We start from the raw sequence: 26,594 nt of genomic DNA on the forward strand, positions 1-26,594 counted from the left end.
ACTAAACACCTGTTTTTAAATGCAGACTGTTGGACAGATTAATTTGGTTGGTCAGCAGACTGGTTGGCGAGTTGAGCTTTTTTTTGTTTTTCATAAGTTTGTCCTTCCATCTGCTCCTTGCTGTGAAGGCCAGTTATAGGTGAGGGCAGGGGCCATTTGCTTGTTAAGGGAATAACTTCAGCAATGGAACCATTAGCTGAGCTTATTTCTTTTGTTAACTGATGGAGATAGAAGAGACAAATACTATTTTCAACGAACATCCACTGATGTGCGCTCAGTGTTGCCAGCAGCTCGCCATCTGCAATGTATGTAGCCAAAACACGCTTTTGTTTCTAAAAGACTTTGCAGCATATAGCAGGTGCTGTTCCGAGTGGCTACATCTTGCTGCAGTTGTTTCGGTGGCATTCCAAACTGTATCTGCAAAGCTTGTAATCTAGATTAAGCAAGCAGACAATGCTTAAAGTGACCCACAATTTTTCTTCCTTTTGATACGATATCAGATATGGTGCGCTGAATCGATCATTCATAACCAATTGTAGCGTGTATGCTTTTAAGTTCACGGTCCTCCATTGCCTTTGCCATCTTCCGCACATTATCTCAGACAGACAATCAGATGCACTTTAGACTTCTCAATGTGCCAATTATGGTTTTTAAAGCTTCAGATATTGCTGCTGCAGTATGTGATCCAACAAACTCACGTGCGTCAAGTAGGATGTTTTGCAATTGAAATTTGGCATCTATCCACTGCGCTGCCAGGCTAAGCATGCTCGTTGGACTGACGTCTGAGCTCCAAATGTCCGTAGTACAACTGATTGCTATGATGTCGGTAGTCATGAGCTCATGAACGGGTAACGCGGCTTAATATGTTGCATGAGCCAAGGGAATCCAATGTCCTCCACAACAGAGAATGGCTGGTCTAATGCAATAAATTCCATAATTTTATCTGTAATGCCACGAGCTTTGGAACTTTCACTTGTAATTTTTTTTTAACCTTTTCGAAGACTGTGGCCACAGATGGTATAGAGCCCGAGGCATCTTTTGGAAGTGGTACCGTTTTCCTGTATTCTGAATCTGGATGACGTGCTTTCAGGTGGTGTATCAAACCTGTTAACTACTTGCCGACCAGCCGCCGCAGTTATATGGCGGCAGGTCGGCTCGGCTGCGCGAGATCACGTAGCTATACGTCATCTTGCGTTTTAGTCAATAGGGGCGCTCGCCCCCTGCTCGCCCCTGGTGCCGGCACGCGTGCCCGGCGGGTGCGATCACGATCACCGCCAGGCACCCGCAATTGCTCGTTACAGAGCGGGAGCCGTGTGTGTAAACACACAGCTCCTGGTCCTTTTAGGGGGAGAAATGACGGATCGTCTGTTCATACAATGTATGAACAGCGATCAGTCATTTCCCCTAGTCAGTCCCCCCCCTTCAGTTAGAACACACACAGGGAACATAATTAACCCCTTCCTCGCCCCTAGTGTTAACCCTGTGGCATTTTTATAGCACTGATCGCTATAAAAATGCCAATGGTCCCAAAAATGTATCAAAAGTGTCCGAAGTGTCCGCCATAATGTCGCAGTACCGATAAAAAAAAAATCGCTGATCGCCGCCATTACAAGTAAGAAAAAAAAAATATTAATAAAAATGCCATAAAACTATCCCCTATTTTGTAAACGCTATAACTTTTGCGCAAACCAATCAAATGCTTATTTTTTTTAGATATTCAGCATTATATTACGTACTGTCTACTAGTAGCAGCATTTTTAAAAAATAAAATCATGCACTTGTCAGTGTAACACAACATACTGAAAGTGGTTGTAAACCCCTTTTTAATGACTTTTACTTATAGGTAAGCCTAGAATAAGGCTTACCTATAGGTAGTGGAAATATCTCCTAAACGTGCGTCGTTTAGGAGATATTTCACTTGTAGTCTGCCGAAAATCTTAAGGGGGCATGCGTGGAGAAGAAACTAAGTGCCGTTTCCGTGGTCTGGCGGCTTCCGTGCGCTTGCGCGGCAGTGACATCACATCTGCAGCCTTGAAGAAGTGGGGCCAGAAGATGGACGCTGCCTATACAGGGGACATCGCTGGATTCGTTTGCAGGTAAGTGTCACATAATGGGCTAGTGTGCGGTGCATACTAGCCCATTATGCTTTTTATTTGCAGGGAGAAAAAAAAAAGGAAGTAAAACCCATCAGGGCCTTTTTCAGCGCCATTATTTGCAATTTTTGTGCCGAAAACACAATTGTCGGCCGCCTAAATGTCAGTGCATCCCTAGTGCATACTTTTTTTTTTTTTATAATGAATATAAATATATAACGGGATACAAATATAAATAAAATACAGTATTATATAAAAAAAAATATAAGCGAGTGCAACACCTTATTGGCATCCCAGTCTTAGTCCGTAGGGTTCGGTATTGAGTTGGCCCACCCTTTGCAGCTACAACAGCTTCAACTCTTCTGCGATTTAGGAGTGTGTCTATGGGAATGTTTGACCATTTTTCCAGAAGAGCATTTGTGAGGTCAGGCACTGATGTGGACAAGAAAGCCTGGCTCGCAGTCTCTGCTCCAATTCATCCTAAAGATGTTCTATCGGGTTGAGGTCAGGACTATCCGCAGGCCAGTCAAGTTCCTCCACCCCAAACTCGCTCATCCATGTCTTTATGGACCTTGCTTTGTGCACTGGTCTAAATCATTTGGTGGAGGAGGGATTATTGTGTGGGGTTGTTTTTCAGGGGTTGGGCTTGGCCCCTTATGCCGCGTACACACGATCATTTTCTGGGTTGTAAAAAAATGACGTTTTTTTTTTTAAGCCCTGGTTCACACTGGGTACGATTTGGAACGATTTGAGATGCGATTTGACATGTCAAATCGCATCTCAAATCGGCGGCAATGGCACTGTCCTAATCAGTGCGACGCCGCATCTGCGATTTCAAAAAGTAGTTCCTGTACTACTTTTTGCGATTTCGGGCCGCGATTTACATTAAATTGCGGCCGAAATCGCCGCAAAATCGCGGCAAAATCGTGGCCGCGAAATCGCGGTAAAATCGCGCATTTTACCGCGATTTTGAATTCGCAGCAGTGTGAACCTAGGCTAAATGTCATTAAAAACGATCATGTGTGGGCTTCAGAGCATTTTTCGGGTTCTGAAAAACGGGCAAAAAAAATAAAAAAATCGAACATGCTCTATGTTTTAACAAAGTTTTTAACATTGTCATTTTTAAGGTTGTAAAAAATGGTCGTGTGTGGGCTTTAACAATGTGAAAAATCCGCGCATGCTCAGAAGCAAGTTATGAGACGGGAGCGCTCGTTCTGGTAAAACTACTTTTCGAAATGGAGTAAGCACATTCATCACACTGTAACAGACAGAAAAGCGCAAATCGTCTTTTACTAACACGAAATCAGCCCATAGGGTGACGTCATCCAAATACCCTTTATAGTGCCGTTGTACGCCATCGCGCTTTGCTAGAGCATTTTTTTTCATGATCCTGTGCAGGCAAGGCCGTTTTAATGATCGGATTGGAAAAAACGTTTTTTTTAGAGCCTGAAAACTTAGTTTTTTACAACCCGAAAAATGATCGTGTGTAGGCGCCATTAGTTCCAGTGAAGGGAGCTCTTAAGGCGCCAGCATACCAAAACATTTTGGACAATTCCATGCTCAAAACTTTGTAGAACAGTTTGGGGATGGCCCCGTTTTGTTCCAATATGCCTGAGCACCAGTCATTCCTTTGGATTTACAACATTCATTCTTTTACAACAAACCCGTCTGCATATAATTGACTCTTTGGAAGTTTATTAGTGTAAAACCATTCACAATACAACACCCAACATATGTGCATTGTCACAATATGCGAATGGAATCAATCCCAAGTGGTGATGACATGCATCCCTGTGTAATAGAAATGACATCATCAAGAACATCCCATCTGAACAATGACACGCCAACACACACTGCTCATCAAAAGTTATACTGCAGTATAATATTTTGGATTATGTTTTAAATCAAATTCATACAAGCAATCCTTCTGCAAAACAAATGCTACATACTGTATATTACACTTAAATACAATTCAGTGCAATCCAAAAATGTTGTGCTAACAACGCCCAATCTTTCATTATGGAGCTTTGAACTACGCTGCAAATACTCAGTCACCCTGTTTATATTATTAATTGGCCCTACCCATTACACAAATCACCATGACTCACAAAATAGGACATTCATTTTCCTCATTAACACTAAACGTTAAGCCAATATTTGCAATATCAACTAATACATAAAAGTTCTTATTCGGCAAAAACAAAACATAAAATAAAACAAAAAAATCATGCCTCTTTTAAAAAATGAACCTAGTATTAGAACCTACAAATTAATTAAAGAATAACTATGGGCAAAACTTTTTTTGGGGGGGGGGGGGGGGGTGGGAAGATGAATATGTCCCATAGACAGAAGCGGAAGTGAAAGGAAATTCCTGCAAATTATTTTTACGCAATTCTGCCCTCGATTTAAATCGCCTAGGTGTGAATGGAGCCCAACAGGGGCACAGACAGCAATTAAAACCAAACAGGTATTCTAATTTATTTCTGCTCCATCAAAAAAAAGCCTTTACACAGCAGAACTCACTCTGAAGGAGGGCTACCTCCCACCTCTGTTTATTATATTGTATATGTATTGAAAATTTAATACATAAAATGTATGGAAAAAAAAAAAAAAAAGGGGAAGAACTACTCAGTGGAAGGTCCAGCACATGAAGCCAGCTGAGCATAGGCAGACAGGAAGCATGGTGACAACAGTGTAGAACAGAGTTATGTACTGCTGTTGCAGTGTGGACTAAGGATATGCTCTCTGACAAGGACTGAACAGGAAAAATAATACTTTGCTAGGTAAAAGAATATGTATTTAAGAATATTAACATGTAAATATTGGTTTTACATCTAGTCATTTTTCCACAAAAAAAAAAAAAGAAGAAAATATGATAAGGAAGTGTTAGCTATTACGCGCAGGACTTCTACACAAGGTTAAAAAATTACGCAGGCATTGAGAAAGGTGGGCAGTGCCCCGATTAAAAAAATTGGATAAATTACAAGGGTTTAAGCTGCGGACTGTGGCTCCTTTCAAGACCTGCAAGTATATATATATATATATATATATATATATATATATATATATATATATATATATATATATATATACACACACACACACACACACACACACACACACACACACATATACATATACACACACACACACACACACACACACCGGCAAGAGGGGGGGGCAACTTCACTAGTAGTGAGATGTCTTGTAGTTTATATGTATGTAATGGTCAATTATCCACTTACCATTGGCCATTTTGTGTACCGTATTTTCCGGCGTATAAGACGACTTTTTGTATCTAAAATCATGCCCCAAAAGTCGGGGGACGTCTTATACACCGGGTACCTGTCTGTCAGACGGCGGCCATCCATTATTCAAAAGCCGCGCCTCCTCCTCAGACTGTTCTGTGATAGGCGGAACGCTAATTTTCCCAGCAGAGCCTCTGTTCAGTGTTCCGCCTATCACGGATGCCTTCTCATCCTCGGCCGAGAGGACATCCGTGATAGGCAGAACACTGAACAGAGGCTCTGCTGGGAAAATTAGTGTTCCGCCTATCACGAAACAGCCTGAGGAGGAGGCGTGGCTTTTGAATAATGGACGCCCACAGCCTGAGAAACTCTGCAAACAGGAGAAGGTAGGAAGATCGTCAAGGCAGGCATACTGGCACAGTGAGGCAGGCATACTGGCACAGTGAGGGGTCGTCTTATACAGCGAGTATATCCCAAAACCAGCATTTTAGCTGGAAAATTAGGGGGTCGTCTTATACGCCGGCAAATACGGTATGTGTGTTTTTTTTATATAGTGGACAAAAGCAAGCTAGGAAAATGCTTTACCCATCGACCCGGAGAGGCTGGGGTTCTGGAAGCCTTCTGGACCTCTTGCAGCAGTCAGGAATGATCATCATATCTGCATTTTCATCAACCAATGGCGACGTTATGCTTGATAACCTTTTTTCAGTCACTTCCACAACAGCAGTATTCTTGGGATCACAGGCCATCATTTGTGGATGCTGGTAAGTGCAAGCCTCTCCAGAGTCAAGATTATGAGATTTTCCTCTAAAAAAAAAAAAAAAAAAAAAAAAAAATAATAAAAAAATATATTTAACATAAAATATTGGGAATACATGAAACAGCAATTAAAAGAAAGTTCCACATAAAATATAACATGTGTGGTGAAAGTATGCAAGCCTATTACACTGAGAACCTGTAGAAAGAATTACATCTGATTCGCTGATACAGATTACTACACACCACAGCAAGCATGTACTGCTCTGACATATAAAGCCAGGGTGTCACCTCTTTAATACATGCCTCCAACTCCTACACACAAGAAGTTGTGAAAGAACTTGAATTGCAAGATACAGGCAAAGCCTTGTTTCAGTCAAATACAAATCGCGTGTAGCTTTACTTAATGCAGGGCTTGACAAATTTGCCTTGAATATGGGAGCCTGCTAAAAGAAGTTAAAGCGGTGGTTCACCCTGCAGAACAACATTGTAGCATACAATTCGGCATTGTAGCGCGAGCTACAGTATGCCGGTCTTAATTTTTTTATCGCCGTACTCACAGCGTAATCGTACATCGTAGATTCCGTCTGCCGCGGGGAATGGGCGTTCCTTTCAAGAGGGAGGGTGATTGACGGCCGGCTCTGGCGCGTCACGCTCCCCGAAGACAGCCGGAGTAGGTCTCGGCTCTTCACGGCGCCTGCGCACAGACTATGCGCAGGCGCCGTGAAGAGCCAAGCCTATTTCGGCTATTTCCGGAGAAGCGTGACGTGGCAGAGCCGGCCGTCAATCACCTTCCGTCTGGATTGGAACGCCCATTCCCCGTGGGCAGTCGGAATCTACGATGTACGATTACGCTGTGAGTACGGCGATAAAAAAATTAAGACCGGCATACTGTAGCTCGCGCTACAATGCCGAATTTTAGGCTAGAAGAAAAAAAAAAAAAAAAATTTATTTTATAGGGTGAACCCCCGCTTTAAGAGACAATTATTATTTTTAAAGTAACAAAGCTTGGGTGGAACATATAACATGCTACCAGATGTGAACCTATCCTTTAACCCAGGGGTGCTCAACCTTTTGAAGAGCGAGGGCCACTTAAGCAACTTGGTGACCAGTCGAGGGCCACAATGAGCGGAGCGGACGGATGACAGGTCACGGCTACTCTATAGGCCCTCTGATCCGCCCAGATAGAAGGGTACAAATGTTTTTCGGATTGGAGGTAGGCTGGCGTAAACGGACATGTGGAGCTCTGAAGAGGTGAATTGAGGGTCCCATTTGGTCGGGCTGATCGTGTGAAAAGAGCCCAAGACTGCTTTCACACTATTGTGCTGCGGTTTACCCACACCGCGAGTGCCGCTGTGTCTATCCTGTGGGTTAGCCGAACTTTGCCTAAGACTCCGCCTGTGGCAAAAGCCGGCATTGTAGAGGAAGCATCGGCTTATGGGGCTCTGCTCCGCAGCCGTTTTCTTCCTCTACCACCAGCTTCTTCACAACACTGATGCTGTGGTATGGCGGGTCGGCAACCTGCAATCTTTGCTTGCTAACCTGCCATTGCAGAGCAGGAGGTCGCGGGCCACATCAGAGGGCTCCGCGGGCCATATGTGGCCCCCGGGCCACTGGTTGGCCACCCCTGCTTTAACCCTTTCACAGTCACAGCAGTTTTTTTAACACGGTTAAAAAAAAAAATTAGGCCTGAAGATTATATAAAACCCCCAAAAATTATATATTTTCTGAAAGCAGACATCCTAGAGAATACAATTGTGGTAGTTTCAATGTTTTATGTCACACGATATTACCGCAAAACATCTAGAAAACCCCAAATTTCTGTTAAAAAAAAAAAATATGTAAAACTTTAGGGGGCGCAGAAAGGCAACACAATTATCAATTTTTTGGGGTAAAATATAAAAGCTGAGGTTGTATCAAGTAAAAATATACCCAACACGTCAAACCTTAAATTTGCGTGCACCCATGAAATGGTGACAAACTTCAGTACCCTATATTTTCCATAGGCGACACTTTAAAATAGGTCATCGGTTTAGTCTTATGAAGGAGGTCTGGTGCTAGAGTTATTGCTCTTGTGCCACCATATGAACCGTGTATCGCAATTTACGGTTTCAGGCATAGGAGTCCCACCGCATGCAATTGCGTTTGTGTGTGAATATATTAGTGGGTGCAATTTTATGTGCAACTCATTTTTTTTACAACAAAAAATAAAACTTTTTTTTTTTTTTTACTAAACTTTTATCGCATACAGAACAAAAAGTCTCCTATGTGATGATTCTTTTGGCGACAGGTTCTCTTTCGCCTATGTGGTCCACAGAATGTAATGCAATGCACATCACACTGCATTACATTTTTTCCCAGCCTTGATGGCCGGAGAGACTGTCAACGGGGACCCAGAAGTGACGTCACACATCATTTTCAGGTTAACAAGAAGGGGAGGAGAGCCGACTCCCCTTCACCCAGCGACACCTGCTATGCTGGTCCTGGGACCACATATGGGCAAGCGGAGCCCGGGATATTGGAGGGGCATGTGCAGCATTCAGTAGCCCAGGCACCAGGATAACATTTCTTAATAAAAAAATAAGCTAAAAAGATATACAGTGGAACCTTGGTTAACGAATAACGTGGTTAATAAGCGTTTTGAAAGACTAGCATCTTTTTTAAATCCTGACTCGGTTTGCGAGTGTTGTCTCGCAAAACGAGCAGAATTCAAGCCAATGGGGTGTGCAGTACCGCATTTGGCCAGAGGTGCAGGGGCGCCGGTGACACTTGGGACGGTTCGGAGATACTCTGAAGCACTCGGAAATACTCGGTAATACCTGGAAATACTCCGCTCTCGAGCGTTTCCGAGTTCAGCCGAGCTGTCCCCGAGTTATTTCCGAGGCTTGTACATGTATTTGAACTATCAGGTACTAAAGGGGTGTGACCACATATTAACACTACAAATTCTGGATTACATTTTTTGTCGCCATTGTGACCTGGCGCCTGGGGTTTGTCGAGCCCTGACTTAATCCAGCTTTCAAAAACTGTAAATGGTTGTCATTTAGTCAAATAATTTCATAATAGCCAGAGAGCTCAGCATGCAACATACAGCAAACAGATCGATATGTAGGCTTGCATCCTGTATGTTTAATAATTGGGGTGCAAGTGTCTTTCACTTTATTTTCAGGCAAATTAAAACTCTTATGGATAATTATACTGTATAATGATATTGCACAATGTCTAAGTGGTTAGCAATTTTTTCCTCTTAGCACTAGGGTCACCGTTTGTATCCCAACCCGTCACTACCTGCCCAGAGTTTGCATGTTCTCCATGTGCCTGCGTGGTTTCCTCTGGGTACTCCGGTTTCCTTAAACACGCCAAAGACATGCTGGTAGGTGAATTGGCCCTAGTATGTGTAGGATTGTGAGTTAGGGACCTTAGACACTAAGCTCCTTGAGGGCAGGGACTGATGTTAATACTAATAAATGTGTGTATAGTGCTGCAAAAATTTACGGGGGGGGGGGGGGGGGCTATACAAGTGCATGTAATAAATAAAATATTAATGTAGCGGTGCGTTGCTACGAGTTTTTGACATCCAAGCACATTCACCCTGCTGCCAGACATTTAATAGTCACATTTGTAGATAATGAAAAGTCTTTTGCTTTGTTTTGTTGTTTTATTTGGGGGATTGAACTTGGTGGGGGGGAAGGGATATGGGATGCCCATAGAACAAATTGGTATTTGCCATGTTAGATTGGATCCAGCTTTAGATTCACAAATGGTTTACTCATTATCTTTGCATTATCTTGACTATGACAAAAATGGTGGACTCTAATCTTGACAGACTTTTCACCTCAGAACTTTTCCCGCCTCTGCACTCTCCCTACAGACTTCTACCTCCAGGACACTTCTTCTCCAGCACAACACTTTCCTGTCACAGCATTAGACATCCTGTCCCACAATCTTGAGCTGACTAGGCCTCACTCTAAATAAGTCCTAGGAATAGTTTCACTTGAATATTCTTAATGGGTCAGGGGCCTGCAGTACCTCTTCTTGACGTCCCTGAACATTTATTTATAAAAGATATCCGACAATGGACTACTGATCCCGAAAAGCCCGACTTGCAAATCCTGCACCCTCAGGCCACAACGATTTGGCACAAAACCCCACAGTCTCTCCTCTGGCTCTGCACCCAGTTCCCCTGGCATGCCTCTTCCAGATCTCCACTGTGCTTCACTCACCGACTCCTGCCCTGTGTCCTTCCTGAAAGATTTACCCTGACCGTGCAGACCAACTGCTCCTCTAGCTCCTATTCCAAGGCATCTCTCCATGACCAAGCATGGATTGGCTCCCTCGCTCCTCTGCCGAATCCCCCCCCCCCCCGATGGGGGAGTATCTCCAGCACGCAGTCTAGCGCTCCATCCTTCAGTTCACCTGCCGACAACTCCCCTCCAGCAGGCTGACCGTGAGTATTGGGGATTGGTCAGGGCTCCTTACACGTACCCCATGCCACTCCAACTCTCAGCCCTGCCCCTTTCCCAGAACATTTTCACTGAAAGCAGGGGAGGAGCCCAAAAGCTGAAGTATGTCAGTCACACCCACTGCTACACTAACCACTCCCTGCCCCCAGATCAAAAACAAACAGGCGTAGCTCGCAACATAAACCTGTTTAAAATGTACCTGCACTCACAGAACCTACCAACACTACACCTCTAGCACCTACCTATGGTATAGGGTGCTACATCAAAACATCAAAATAGAGCTCCAGACAAAATAGAGAGGGTGAGAACCCATTTAATTTTTTTACTATGATTTGTGGCTCCATTGAGAAAATCCATGCCACTATCACCAGGACATAAATGACAATTGTCAAAGTGGGATTTTCCACTCATTTCTTGTTGCGTCTCTTGAACAGGAAGTAAAAAAAGTAAGAACTTTTGCCTGCTCAATTGATCGAACATCAAAAAAGATTTGGCTGGTGTTCTGCTTTAACTTGATGAGCATTAATTTCGAGAAAAAAAAAAAAAAAAAGAAGGATTAACTCCAGTCCTAAATAACCAATTTTTATTTAAAAATCCGATGATAGTAATCAGTATTTTTTATAGTGTCCCACACACCTGCATTTAATTGCACATGTGTGTGTGTCACATACAAAACACGCTCATTATAGATAAAAACGTTTCCATTATGTAGCCAAAGCTGTCACACTTTCCATGAACCCCAAATGATAGACTCACCCATTTTCTAGATCAGGTCCTCTGTTATTTGCAGAGACGATGGGGTTTGTTTCTTTAAACAAGGATACATCTACAGCACAGTTCAGAAATTCAGGTTCTAGCTGTTGTGTACTTTCAGGTGTACATTCTACTTCCTCTTTCGGTGTCACATCTGCATCTTGTTTGCTGTGGTGGAAATGGAAACATTTACTATTACACTGTGACATAAAATCTGCATATATGTTTCAGAGGAAGGCTGAGTATGAGTAAAAGCTTCCAGATTTACACACTACTCATTATTATGGTAAGGCAGACTTAGGCCCGGATTCACATACATCGGCGCATATTTATGCCGCCGTAGCGTATCTCTTTTACGCTACGCCGGTGCAGCGCACAGAGGCAAGCACTGGATTCACAAAGCACTCGCTGATAAAGATACGCTGGGTTTATTCGGCGTAAGCCAGCGTGGGTGGAAGTGGGCGTGAGCCATGCTAATGAGGCATGACCCCATGCAAATGATGGGCCAAGCGTCATAGAAGTATTCATCACGTCGGAACTACTCCCTAATGTACGACGGATCACTGCCTACGACGTGAACGTAACCTACGCCCAGCCCTATTCACGTACTACGTAAACGACGTAAAATACGACGGGTCTGTTCCCTGGTCCATACCTTTGCATGAGTTGTGCCTCCTATATGGGGAATAACTTTACGCCGGACGTACGACTTATGCAAACCGCGTATATTATGCGCCGGGCGCAACTACGTTCGTGAATCGCCGTATCTCCCTTATTTGCATATGTGCATAGAAAATCAATGGGAGCGGCAAATGCATCCAGCGTAAATATGCGCCGGCGTAAGAAAAGTTACGTCGGTCGGATGAAGCCTATTTTCAGGCGTATCTCAGTTTATGGGCACGGCGCATAGATACAACGGCGCATAATTACACTTACGTGGCGTATCTGGAGATACGTCGGCGTAAGTGCTTTGTGAATCGGGGCCTTATTGTGTAACCTTAAGGCTCCATTTACACCTTGGCGTTCGTTTTGCACGTGCAATCGTCGCGATTCCACCTGTGATTCGGAAACATCGCAAATCGTGAGACGCCCTTGCGATCCCCGCTATTTTGAATGGCACCAAATCACGGCACGATTTTGCCACGATTGTCGCCCCGACAAATCATGGTAAACGCGCAAACAGAATTGCGGGACGCCCAAAAAAAGTACAAGAACTTCTTTTGAGAGTTGGGCATCCCACGATTCTCTTTGCACCTTTTTACTGCGATTTTACTGTGGTTCGTTAAGCGTCAATCGTGCCGCGATTTGGTGCCATTCAAAATAGCGGGGATCTCAAGGGCGTCCTGTGATTTGCAAAAGTTGGGACTATGTGTATCTACATAGGCACAGAACACAAAGATTTGAAAATCTCAAACCTATACGTTATGTACCACTGATCCCTGTACTCTGAATGGTACTTACTCCTGCACGCTGCGCAGGGGCCGATCTAGGGGAGGGGAACAGGGCAATTGCCACCCCCGAGAAATTAGCGAATTAAAAATTTGCTAATTTCTAGTTGCGGAATTTGGATCGCGGCTCTGCGGCAAGTGAGAGTCATAGAGTGGTTAGTCAACTGGTCGGCTCTGTGGGTGAGCCGGCGGCCGGCCAATCAACAAACCGGCGGCCGGCCAATCAACAAGCCGGCGGCCAGGGGAGCAGAGAGATGACATCATCTCTCACTGCCCCGCATCCCTGCATTAACTTCCGCTCCCTCACTGTGCAGGCAGCAGAGAGATTACATCATCTCTCTGCTGCCTGAATCTGACAAGCAAAACACCACCTCAGCACGTGACAATCTGCAAGGTGAGGTGGCAAGTGACAATCTGCATCTGGTGGCAGACAAGTGACATTCCGCAACTTGTGGCAAGTGACAATCTGCAACGTTTGGCAAGTGACAATCCGCAACGTGTGGCAGGTGACGTGGCAAGTGACAATCCGCAATGTGTGGCGTGGCAAGTGATAATCTGCATCTGGTGGCAGGCAAGTGACATTTCGCAACTTGTGGCAGGTGAGGTGGAAAGTGACAATCTGCAACGAGTGGCAGGTGAAGTGACAAGCTGCATCTGGTGGCAAGTGGAGTGGCAAGTGACACACTCGGGGCTCCCACTGATTCTACATTATGGTGAGTTGAACTATTTAATTTTATATTACAATGTAATAATAGAAATAATGCATTTCAATCATCCTGACACCATAACAACCATGGTGCCGTGATCATTGAAGCACCAACACCAGTAATTTCCCTGATAAATTGCCCACAAAAAAAATATTTTCTGGTAGTGCCCCTCCCGAGACTACACTCTAAACCGTCTTGATGAGAGGGGCCCCTGTTTTTTCCCCAAAGCAGCAGGTCCTTGAGCCCACGCTACCCCAAAATTGGGGGCCCCTTGATAGCACTGGGAGTGATAGATACACCGGGGAGGCAGTCTGCCTCCTACCTATTTTGTGATAGATTTTAATAAAAGGAACGTTTTTGGAGTGCGGCTGTCCAAGTTCCCTTCGTATTTTCTGCCTCCTACCTACTTGATGTCTGTTTACCTGCACTGTCATCATTGTAGGGGGCCCCAGAGCATTACTTTGCCCAGGGGCCCATGATGCTATTAAGACGGCCCTGGTCCCGACGCTGCGTTAATTACCCCTGACCCCTACCCTCTGCATTACTTACTCATGACTCTGGCAAAGTGTTGCATACTCCCTTACTATGGCCTTGCTAGGTGGCACTGTACCCTGGTGATCAGGTAGTGCTCCACCTCCCCAGGGTTGCCTGAGTTTCCTCATATATGGCTACACATCACATTTGGCTACTCGCTGGAGTGCACATGCGCGACGCCACCATATGCGTACCAACAATTTTACAAATGTGATGGGTAGCCGAATGTGACGAAGAATATAGCTAGAGAATTTGTGAACGTTTTAGTAATTTCTTTTTGATGAGAATATAGCATTTGTAAAAGTGTTGGAATGTATATGGCGGTGTCGCGCATGCGCACTCCAGCGGGTAGCCAAATGTGATGGGTCACCATATGTGACGAAACACCTGGATTAGTGTGTAATGAGGATCAGGCAATGCCCAGCACACAGCTCTGTTGCTGTAGCAATGACCACACACTGGGAGAGGTGTGGGGGACACACGGCGCCTGCTCTGATCACTGCGGATTGGTATTCAGCGCCTGGCTACAATCACAGCCCGATAGAACGATGAGGGGTCACTCTGGAGGGGCACACACTACTCTGGCAGTACAGGGCGCAGATGGCACGACAACACGGCCACGTAGAGTAAAGCCACGTCTATCGCGGTAACCTAGTTCTATACAATACCTGCTCACAGGCAATCCCTCACTGGAAGCACGGATCTCCGTACCGGAAGTTCTGCAACTCTCCGGTACACTTCCCAGGTCCATCAGCTTGTCCAGGCTGTCACTAAGAACCAATCACTGCCACTCCTCCCTGTAACCAATCACTGTACAAGGTACCGTAGGCGTGTCCAATAACTAACTACTTCTCATTCTAACGCTTTGTGACCAAGAGATGCGAGGTGATTGGCTGGCCGTCATGTGGGACCGGAAATACACTGCTAGTTGTTCTGGCTGGTAGTTCTGGGGTGTGAGTGTTCTAAGGGTAGTACGGAGTGGAATAATGAGTGCATTGTGTAATTACTGTGTGTGACAATTGCTTGTAATGCTATAAATACCTATTGCAGGGATAGGCAAGCCTCAAGCACCCTGGTTGCAATGAAACTACAAATCCCATCATGCCATTCTTACTGGGCGTTATACCTGTGGTTATCCGAGTCTTGCAATGCCTCATGGGATTTGTAGTTTCGATGCAGTGCTGAGGTTGCCCACCCCTGAATTGGGCTTTCTTTTTGAATGTTTTTTTTTTTTCTCCACCAAAGGTTACATGGTTTGGAATATTTAAATCCTAATGTTAAAGCAGAGTTCAGCTGAAAAAAAAAAAAAATTAGTCAGCAGCTACAAATACTGCAGCTGACTTTTAATATTAGGACACTTACCTGTCCAAGGCGCTTGTGATGTCCAAAGCCGACCTGTCCCTTGGCTCCGGGTGGAGGCGCCGGCATCTTCAGTAAGGGAATCAGGAAGTAAAACCTTGCGGCTTCACAGCCTGGTTCACTACTGCGCATGCGCAGGTCGCACTGTGCGTTCTGAGTGGTCCCTATTGTCTTCTGGGACCTGTGTGTCTCCCAGAAGACAATGGGGGACGGAGGAGGGGCCTGACATGGCGTAGATCGCCACCAATTCTGCGGCAATCTTTCCCTGGAAATGGGAGCAAATACCTGGATTAGACAGGTATCTCCTCCCCCCTGAATGGTGTCACATGTTACAACGAAGGGGGGCAGTAATCAAATCAGTGGAAGTTCAGTTTTTGGGTGGAACTCCGCTTTAAGAAAGAAAAAAAAATCACAAATTGGCTGTTTAAAGCGGAGTTCCATCGTAGGGTTGCACCTCATCCCTTTAAAAAGGTAAAGGAAGTATTTAGTTGTTCATACAGCTTTCAGCCTTTTCTGTAAAACTCCCTGAACGGTGCAATTTCCAGGCAAACGTGGCATTTATAGTTTTCCCTTTCGAAAAGTATAACTAAATGCAACCCCCCCCCCCCTTTTTTTTTTTAGGTATAAATAATGATGATCTCAGGTGTGTTTGGATCGTACCCACCAGGAAGCCGTCACTGCACACCGCCAATCATAGGCAGCGTGTGTATGTGCAGCTGTAGCCTCGGAAATGCCTCACTGCCTATGATTGGCGGTGTGCAGTAACAGGTACGATCTGAACACATCTGAGCCCATCTCTAGATTGGAGATGGATTATAACCCCTGTCAGTTCTTATGCCGCGTACACACAGTCGTTTTTTGTCTTGTAAAAAAAACTGTTTTTTTGTTTTTGCTGTACATACCTCGTACAGCTATTTTCTTCCCTGGCTTCCGGGTCGGGACTCCCGCGGGAGTGGGCGTTCCTATCCAGCAGGTGATTGACGTGATGACAAAAACGACCTCACCCCATCGCATCAGGAGCGTCACGAGTTGCCGAAAGAAGCCGAACGGCTTCTTTCGACAACTCGTGACGCTCCTTATGCGACGGGGTGAGGTCGTTTTTGTCATCACGTCAATCACCTGCTGGATAGGAACGCCCACTACTGCCGGAGTCCCGACCCGGAAGCCGGGGAAGAAAATAGCTGTACGAGGTATGTACAGCAAAAAAAAAAACACAAACTGCATACTCTCAATGTAGAGAGTGAGCTGGATGTAATGTTAGAAAATCGTTTTTTAGGGTCAACCCCCGCTTTAAAGCGGTGGTTCCCCCTTAAAAACAACATTTTTTTATTCCACTGCCCCCCCACATTCCATCACGATTAATGCTCTTAATATTTTTTTCCTGCTGTACATACCTTAGTACAGCATCTTCACCCGTGCATCCGGGTTGCGAGTCCCGCGGGAGTGGGCGTTCCTCACAGGCTGTTGATTGACGTTTTCCCCAAAAACGAGCTCTCCCCCCCCGTCGCGTAAGCCGCGTCACGTTGGCGAAAGGAGCCGAACGGCGATGCGCATGCGCAGTATAGCGCAGACTCGCCGTTCGGCTCCTTTCGCCAACCGTGACGTGGCTTACGCGACGGGGGGAGAGCTCGTTTTTGGGGAAAACGTCAATCAACAGCCTGTGAGGAACGCCCACTCCCGCGGGACTCGCAACCCGGATGCACGGGTGAAGATGCTGTACTAAGGTATGTACAGCAGGAAAAAAATATTAAGAGCATTAATCGTGATGGAATGTGGGGGGGCAGTGGAATAAAAAAATGTTGTTTTTAAGGGGGAACCACCGCTTTAAGGAAATGTATCCTCTCTATTTGTTCTGTTTACCATTATCATTGAAAGTAAAAGAAAATCCCAAATTTTGGGTTCTCCCCAGAAAAGTAATAGAGGGGACATTTTCCAATGGGGGGCACTAGATCTGGGGGTCCCTAAGCAATTCCCTTCATTTGCAGAGATTTCCTCTCATTTCCTGTATTGGCTATGGGACAGGAAGTGAAGGGAAATCTCCGCAATGTAACACAGATGGTGATAACAAAAATCTGACGGGTTATAACCCTCCCTTGGTAAAAGGGAAAAAAGTGCGCTTGTCTAATAAAGTAGGTGGTAGCTGCAAACTCAAAATGTTTATACAAACAAATAATGATATGGGTAAAAGGTGGAGTTGCGCTTAAAAAACAGCAAACTGTGTCTTGTGCAGATCCCCAGTAAAAAACAACAAAAAAAGTCCAATAAACAATCTGGAAGATTTCTTCAGATATGCAAAAAATGTAAAAAAAGTTGATAGAAACAGTTCATTGTGAAAACCGCTGTTGAAAACGTGTTTAAGCAAAGAAGTGTAAAAAAAACAGAATTAATCCAGGATGCCTGGTATTGCTGACCCTTACCGGAGTTAATGATCCACAGGATCAAAACGAGCGGATAGCCATACACCTGGGCTAAACAGGGGAACGAATCCACAGCCAGACGCAGACACCCGATGATCCAGCAATGGTGAGCAACCAAAAAAGGAACAAAACTCCAATAGTGTGATATTGTACAATAAAATAAAGTAAAATAAAACCCCCAAGTGACTGGCAAACGGACAGTGTGACAAAAACCTCCACCTCAGAACACACTGGTCCTTACCAGATTCAAGTGAATAAGAACAGTGAAATCCTGGAAGATGGTTATGCAGCTGTAGTAGGGAGAACTCACATCCAGCAATCCTTAGAGAGGCACTCAGGGCAATGGTCCCACCATCAGAGAAAGAAAGGGGCCACAATGGTGTAATATCGTTTGGCAAATTTAATAAAATAAAAATAGCTCACTTACAGGTAGGTAGACAAAAATCAGCAGACAAACAAAGTTCCGACCGGTACGGAACTGTTCCTCACAAGCGGTGACGTCAAGCGCGCCTTTTACTTTATTTTATTGTACAATATCACACTATTGGAGTTTTGTTCCTTTTTTGGTTGCTCACCATTGCTGGATCATCGGGTGTCTGCGTCTGGCTGTGGATTCGTTCCCCTGTTTAGCCCAGGTGTATGGCTATCCGCTCGTTTTGATCCTGTGGATCATTAACTCCGGTAAGGGTCAGCAATACCAGGCATCCTGGATTAATTCTGTTTTTTTTACACTTCTTTGCTTAAACACGTTTTCAACAGCTGTTTTCACAATGAACTGTTTCTATCAACTTTTTTTACATTTTTTGCATATCTGAAGAAATCTTCCAGATTGTTTATTGGACTTTTTTTGTTGTTTTTTACTGGGGATCTGCACAAGACACAGTTTGCTGTTTTTTAAGTGCAACTCCACCTTTTACCCATAACCCTCCCTTCCCTTTTCCAAAATGGGGAAAAAAAACTTTAGTTCTACTTTAAGTGCTGTGTTTGGGATGTACTGTGGTGCTCATATCTTACGCTGTGCTTTCTTCTAATAAATTGATCAATAATTTTGGTCCACAGTCCTGTATCAGGGTCCCACTGAAGGGCGACCCCAATCCTCAAGCAACAATTACATCTTGCATGTATGGAATCACTCAACTTTCAGAAGACCACAAGGTCTCACCTCCTCCATATATCCCTTCTTGAAAGAAGTGACACCCATAAGGGGAAGGCACACCACAGCACACCATTGGTCACTGCATATGATGGATGGTGAGGTTACTGATGCGACTTGGGTGCTGTATAGAGCAGAGAAGGAAAATGAGGGTGAGGTACAACCCCAATGATGCAGCCATCATGGAAGTGTAGAGAGCAGCCACCCTATTCCACCAGATTGTGAAGCTGTTATCTTCTGAACAACTTCTCACAGCTCATCTGTCTGGGCCTTTTTTTAACAAATGTGCAGCCGATCGCACTGTTTGCATACTCCGCCCTGCTGAGGAAGTTGTGAAACGCAACGCGTCCGGGGGACAGGAGTCTGCACCACACGTCGCTCGCTGCCGTCCTGAGAACTCCCTGAGGTCCTTATTCTGTTACTATATGCCTATTGAATCGGCTAAAGTGTGAGTAGTCTGTGTATATGTTTGTATTCAATTAAACACGTGAACCCAGCGGAAGCTCTTAGATTATTGATTTTTCTCTACATGCTCCGGTCCTTGATCTTGGCTGATTATATGAGGAACTGAATCACCATCTCGCTCCCTGGTCTCCTGTGCTGGTTATATTCTGCTCATTTTGACCACCTGGTAAAACAGTGGTCTATTGCTGAGGTGAGAGTACCCATCTTTACTGGTGGAGGGATCACATACTAGTTCGGGTGTGTCTACTGTCACTTGGTGAAGATTCCAAAGAATTGGATCCTTGGATTTTTAATTGCTTTTGGACTTTATTGTTTATTATTATTTCACACAATCATTATTGGTTTGCGCTGCACTGTTTTCTATATATTGTTTGCAAACTTTGTCTCAAGCAGGTCAAGCGTGGCAAAAACACAAGTCATTTGGTACCACATTCTTGACAAGGCAATTACCCTCCCACCACTCAGCCCGTTGGCAATAGCACTTGAAATCCACACAAAAGGGATACAATTCTGCTCCTCCTCACTCTTCACCTTTCCGATCTACCCCCCCGCTATACCTCTTGACCAGTGCCGGGACAAGGTCATCCAGCGCCCAGGGCAAAGATGCCAAACCATACCCCCCCTTTCCCTTAGGGTTAGGGTCAGGGTGCCCCCTATCCCTGCAATAAACCATTGCGCCAGGGGCAGCCGCCCTTCCTGCCCACCCCTTGTCCCGGCCCTGCTCATGACTTCTTAGCAGTTTCCACTGGCAGGAATGATAGTATAGCGAAGGGTGTTACAGATCCTTGCAACACCTTTGCCAGCAGAACACCACCAGTTGTTGACTGCAGGCAAATTTCTCTGCTCCATCTGCTTAAGTAAAAAAGAAAATACAGTCACTGCCACCCACATGCTCAGCATCTAAATTCAAGCTTGTCAAAACTGCTGGCTTTACAACTCCTGCCTTTCCGTATGGTGGATTCTGCCCTCTTTCGTGAAGATGAAGAATGTGAATTGAAGAATGTGCTGTACCACAATGGCAGATTCCCAGTCGCGATTTCTTTTCATGTGCAAGATTTGTTAGCTCCACCCCCTCCTCCTTTTCCTTCTCCATGCCCTCCTTTGCTGAATTGAACCACAAGTACTCCCTAAGTGTTCAAGTGGCTATTCAATGAGTCAGGCTAAAAGGTGCCATGCAGTTCTTTAGGTGGAAAGAGCCAAACCGGAGCAGAGAGTATTGTGGCTCTGCAGGGGCAAACCCAGAGGTGGTTCACGCCATGCCACCTGGAGCCAGGAATGGTGGCATGTAACAACGGCACAAACCTCCTGTCTGCCCTTAGACAGGGAAAGTTGACACATGTGGCATGCCTGGCGCATTTTCTTAATTCTTAATGGTGCAGCGTTTCTTAAAGTGGTTGTAAACCCACTATTTGGACTTTTACCTACAGGTAAGCCTACAACAAGGCTTACCTGTAGGTAAGGAGAATATCTCCTAAACCTGCACGGTTTAGGAGATATTACCCCCGCAATGCGGGCGGCGCATGCGCAGGGGGGACTCCACGGCTGAAGGACCGGCATCGCCGGACCCTGCCGATTTTAAATCTCCCGCGCGCACGCGCGGGAGTGACGTCATCGCCGCTCCAGCCAATCACAGCGCTGGAGCGGCGATACCCGGAAGACACGCCGGAGCAAGATGACATCCTGCTCGGCGTGGACCAGGTAAGTAATACACACCTCGTTCCGAGGTAAGTATTTCATAATAGGCTAGTATGCGGTGCATACTAGCCTATTATGCCTTTTGCATTGCAGGTTTGGGGGAAAAAAAAAAAAGTTTATGCGGTTTACAACCGCTTTAAGCAGGTACCCAGGGTTGGAAGATCTGGTAAAGCAGGCAAGAAGAGTCTGTAGCCATTTTAGGCGGTCATGCACAGCCAGTGCTCGGTTGGCTGAAATTCAGTGGTAAGTCCACCTGCACGTAAAACGTGTGACATGCCCACCAGATGGAACTCGACTTTGGCAGTGCTGTAGCGGCTGCACATGTAGCAGAAGGCCGTAATTGAGTACCTGTGTCAGTTTGGCATAACAACAGGCTCAGCCCTGGTCTGCTTTTTTTTCTCCACGCCAATGGCTGCTGATAAAGGATGCACACACTGTACTGTCACCATTTAAGGAGGCGACAAGTATGGTGAGCTGTGACAATGCAAGCATCAGTAATCCCTGTTGTATTCCTGCTGGAGCAGAGTCTGCCTGTCAATATGGACAGGGCACTCAAGGCAGAGCAGCAGGATGAAGAGGAGGACTTTCTTACCTCCCAAGGCCTGCTTTATACAGACACCAATTTTGCGACAACACACAAGAGGAAAGAGGGGGGGGGGGGGTTTAAAAATATATATATAATGCGACAGACTCACCTGAGACAGAGGGGCAGATCCACATACATCTGCGCCGGGCGCAGCGTATGTAAGATACGCTACGCCGCTGTAACTTACTTTGCATTGGTTTGAATCCTGAAAGAATTTGCGCCGTAAGTTACGGTGGCGTAGTGTATCTCTCGCGGCGTAAGGGCGCGGAATTCAAATTTGGCGGGTAGGGGTCGTGTTTCATTTAAATGAATCGCGTCCCCGCGCCGAACGAACTGTGCATGCGCATGCGCATCCCTAAAATATCCCAGGGTGCATTGCTCCAAATGACGTTGCAAGGACGTCATTGTTTTCGACGTGAACGTAAATGGCGTCCAGCCCCATTCACGGACGGCTTACGCAAACGACGTAAAAAATTCAAAATGCGAGGCGGGAACGATGGCCATACTTAACATTGAGTACGCCACCATATACCGTAGCAGCTTTAACTATACGCCGGAAAAAGCCGAACGGAAACGACGTAAAAAAATGCGACGGCCGGTCGTACGTTCGTGGATCATCGGAAATAGCTAATTTGCATACTCAACGCGGATTACGACGGGAACGCCACCTAGCGGACGCCGAAAAATTGCATCTAAAATCCGACGGCGTACGAAGAGCTACGCCTGTCGGATCTAGCCGAGATGCCGTTGTATCTTGTTTTGAGGATTCAAAACAAAGATACGACGCGGGAATTTTGAAATTACGCCGGCGTATCACTAGATACGCCGGCGTAATTTCTTTGTGGGTCTACCCCAGAGACTTTTGGAGGGGACTGCAAGCTAGCCTATTGACTATGGGCCCTGGTTTTAAAGGGAGCACTGGTCTTTAGGAGGTGTTTGCCTGGGGGCCCCTTGGAGTAACGTTACTTTGGATTCAAGTCCATGTCTCCCCAACACACAGACTCTGGGAATCTAGGCTTAGGATTCATGTTTAGGGCCTAAATGCCCCATTACCAACAATGACTGCTTCACACTGTGAGACTCGTATCAGATGTTAATATCATGTGCTCAAACCCACCTGTCTGGGGTCTCTGACTGTAATGTGTTTATTGTAAGTAGGTCTCTCCCATGGTGTGCCACCTAAGTGTCTTTCACCCATTGTTAATTGTGCTAATTAACTCACCTATTGTTTATGTCTGTCTGCTAGCAAACTATTGTGGGATGTTATGTGTAATGTACTTTGTTGTGACCTTGGGGTCGGGCAGTCTGACCTGGGGTGAGATCGCTGATTAATCACAACATTGTCCAGGTGGCTAGTTGTTTATTTAACCAAATGTTTATATTATATGTTGGCTGTTGTTTAGCCATGTTAATTAAATTCCTGTGTACAGTTTGTATTGTTAGGGTAATATGATCAGGAGGGGAATATCCTCCTGTGGGGAATAAAGTATGTGTCTGAGTTTCAATAAACAGTCATTCCTTTGGATTTTACCTCACATTTTGTCTGTGTACGAGGATTGGGGGAAAAAAAGGAATGGTATTAGCTCTAAGGCAGCTTGGAACAGCTTGGAGGGCAGAAGGCACGCTTTGGCGAAAGGAAACACCTAATTGGGGTGCCAAGCGGTTTCGTCACATTTAACAATAAAACAATTATTATAGTACATAAAGTACCTCAAGTCAGTATGTGAAGTGATAATATTCTATGCATGTAAAAAATTCTGTGCAATCTAGCAAGGATAAAATTGTGCAAAGTCCAAAGATGAGGTATTAAGTCCCCAAAAAATAGTTTAATTGAGATATAGTGATCAAAATGTGCACATCATTAATATGCTGGTGCTTTAAATGACCACCTAAAAACAGAAAAAGTTTGACCTCTTACCGGAAAGTAAGACCCTGTAGAGTTCTGAACGCTCTTTTAGTGAGTGTACCCCTAACTGCGCTCACTGTAAATATAGTAACTATCTCCCAGTGAGAAAGCCCATACAGATGATTAATGCTTTAGACACACTCTGCAGTTTACCTCGCCAAATGGCACTTTACCATATAGTACTCCAGTACAACCATATGGGGCATGGTAGGTAATAAAAGAAGGAAGATGTCCTCATTGCGCAATGTCCATTAAAAACAGTTATTAACTAAAAAGACATCTGCTTACAAAGCTGAAAAGACAACAGGCATTTGTGTACGATATTGTCTGGCGCCCCGGCAGGCATGCTGGCGTCACTGCTACTTCCTCCGCCTGAGGTACATATCGTCATAAGAGATCTAGTCACTGGGGCAAATTTTATATATTGCAGCTTACCAATTCTTCGATATGGTGGTTGCATTAGTTTTTCTTTTTTTGTGTTTTTTTTTTTTTTACTTTATTTTCATCTCGTTAACCAGCCATAACACACCAAATGTAGCTACGACTAAGGCTCCCCGCTGAAATGCGTCAGTTTTTGTTTAATTGTTACTCTTTTGTAACCAGTCAACAATAAATTGTTATATGGACTACAGTGTTGCCGAACCAATCCATCAATTTGAGGTGTAAAACTTGTATTGAAGTGATGCAGTGGGAAGGCTACCCATCTGGGTGCACTCACGGTTTACAGTAACGCGTAAGGGGAAGATCTCAGCCAGACTAACAGCGTCTGTTGAGAAAGAGGCAGAATGTGGCCTGGCCATCTCATGCCCAATGCCCAAGAGTCCAGAAAAGATGCAACTCTACACTTTCCCTCAGGGATGGACTGGCCATTGGGACTACAGGGAGTTTCCCGGTTGGCCGATGGCTCAGTGAGCCGGCTTCAGTGATAGCGGACCGCTGCCCCCCTCCGCTCCTCTGTCTCTCCCTTCCTGCAGCGCTTACCTGGGGGGAACAGAGAAGCATGGGGGAGGGGACAGATAGCTGACTCAACAGCTATGGCCTGGGAGTTTCTCACTTCTGCCTAATCTTGTCCCATAAGGGGGGGGGGCACCAAACTGATTCTTTGCCCCGGGTGAAATAATGTCTAGCTTCCCCACTGCCTATAAGAGTACCAGTATCTAATAAAGTAGAATGGCTAGTGAAGGGGGAGAGGGGGTTCGGGTGGCTGGGGGGGGGGGGGGTGCGAGAGTTGTCCGGCCGCCATGGGAGAGACCTGTCAAAGTGGGCCAGTCTGGATGAAGTCCAGGGCCAAATTTTTGTCCCAGTCCAGCCCTGCTTTCCCTCCTCGTCATGAACCTTCTCCTAATGCTAGTACTGTCCCTAACGGGCAAGATACCTGTCCCTACACTACCAACTTGCAAATGCATGCCAAACCTGGGAGCCAGGGCCCTAAAAAGGCTCTGCCTGACCCAAATTGGTACCAGAATCACACGGGGGGACAGCATCCAATCAGATCGTGTCCCCAATGACCCATCAAACCATAGAGGAACCATGGTCCTGGCTTCTTCTCCAACTGCCGTGCCAATGAGAAATAGCACCACCTACAAAGTAAGAACAAAGTAGACTGTACCTGCCTTCAAGTGCCCCTCCCCCCCCAAGGAAACCGTTTCCTAGGGGCGTATCCGTGCGGGCTTGATTTTTCACGCTGTGCTGCCTGGGTCCAAAAGACACAGACAGCGTGGCTCGGCCCTACCTCCAAATGCTTCATCACAGGATTAAATAGCACCAGGAGCCAATGGCTCCCGCTGCAATAAATCTGCCTTGTTAAGAGGGAGAGAGAGAAGAAAGAGCTGCTGCTCTCGAGCACAGCGCTGGATCAAGAACAGGCTCAGGTAAGTAAAAGAGGGGTGAGGGGGAGACCTGTGCCACAGAAGTTTTAATTTGTTTACCTTACTGTACAGAATGCATTTAGATAAAAAAAAAAAAAACGTGAGTGCTCTTTTAGGAGCAAGGGAGTAGCAGGTGAAACCTGTCTAGTGGGCATACACGGATGTAAACAATTACATAGTTACATAGTTAGTCAGGTTGAAAAAAGACACAAGTCCATCCAGTTCAACCACAAAAAATAAAAAAACAAAATAAAAAAAACAGTACAATCCTATACACCCAACTCCATACCCACAGTTGATCCAGAGGAAGGCAAAAAACCCCAGCAGAGCATGATCCAATTTGCTACAGCAGGGGAAAAAATTCCTTCCTGATCCCCCGAGAGGCAATCGGATTTACCCTGGATCAACTTTACCTACAAATCTTAGTACTCAGTTATATTCTGTACATTTAGGAACGTATCCAGACCTTTCTTAAAGCAATCTACTGAGCTGGCCAGAACCACCTCTGGAGGGAGTCTGTTCCACATTTTCACAGCTCTTACTGTGAAAAAACCTTTCCGTATTTGGAGGTGAAATCTCTTTTCCTCTAGACGTAAAGAGTGCCCCCTTGTCCTCTGTGTTGACCGTAAAGTGAATAACTCAACACCAAGTTCACTGTATGGACCTCTTATATATTTGTACATGTTGGTCATATCCCCCCTTATTCTCCTCTTCTCAAGAGTGAATAAATTTAGTTCTTCTAATCTTTCCTCATAGCTGAGCTCCTCCATGCCTCTTATTAGTTTGGTTTCTCTTCTCTGCACTTTCTCCAGTTCTCCGATATCCTTTTTGAGAACTGGGGCCCAAAACTGAACTGCATATTCCAGATGAGGTCTTACTAATGATTTGTACAGGGGCAAAATGATATCTCTGTCTCTGGAGTCCATACCTCTCTTAATACAAGAAAGGACTTTGCTCGCTTTGGAAACCGCAGCTTGGCATTGCATGCCATTATTGAGCCTATGATCAACTAAAACCCCTAGATCCTTCTCCACTACAGATCCCCCCAATTGTACTCCCCCTAGTATGTATGATGCATGCATATTCTTAGCCCCCAAGTGCATAGCTTTACATTTATCAACATTAAACCTCATCTGCCACTTA

General features: G+C 45.3%; 1 protein-coding gene across 3 annotated transcripts in view; it reads right to left on the reverse strand.

Moving 5' to 3' along the window:
• Nucleotides 1–26,594, reverse strand: part of OTULIN (OTU deubiquitinase with linear linkage specificity) — a 150,686-nt gene that overhangs the window by 87,805 nt on the left and 36,287 nt on the right. For 2 of the 3 annotated variants that reach the window (XM_040353551.1, XM_040353549.1), the window contains exons 2-3: nucleotides 11,317–11,481; nucleotides 5,927–6,148 (exon numbers count right to left, since the gene is read on the reverse strand). In XM_040353551.1, coding sequence (XP_040209485.1) covers nucleotides 5,927–6,148; nucleotides 11,317–11,481 — 387 coding nt within the window. Of the gene's footprint in view, nucleotides 1–5,926; nucleotides 6,149–11,316; nucleotides 11,482–14,670; nucleotides 14,825–26,594 lie in introns of those variants that run through there. The other variant, XM_040353550.1, reaches the window with a different exon arrangement.

Source organism: Rana temporaria, chromosome 5 (assembly GCF_905171775.1).
Source record: "Rana temporaria chromosome 5, aRanTem1.1, whole genome shotgun sequence".
NCBI classification, from domain to species: domain Eukaryota; kingdom Metazoa; phylum Chordata; class Amphibia; order Anura; family Ranidae; genus Rana; species Rana temporaria.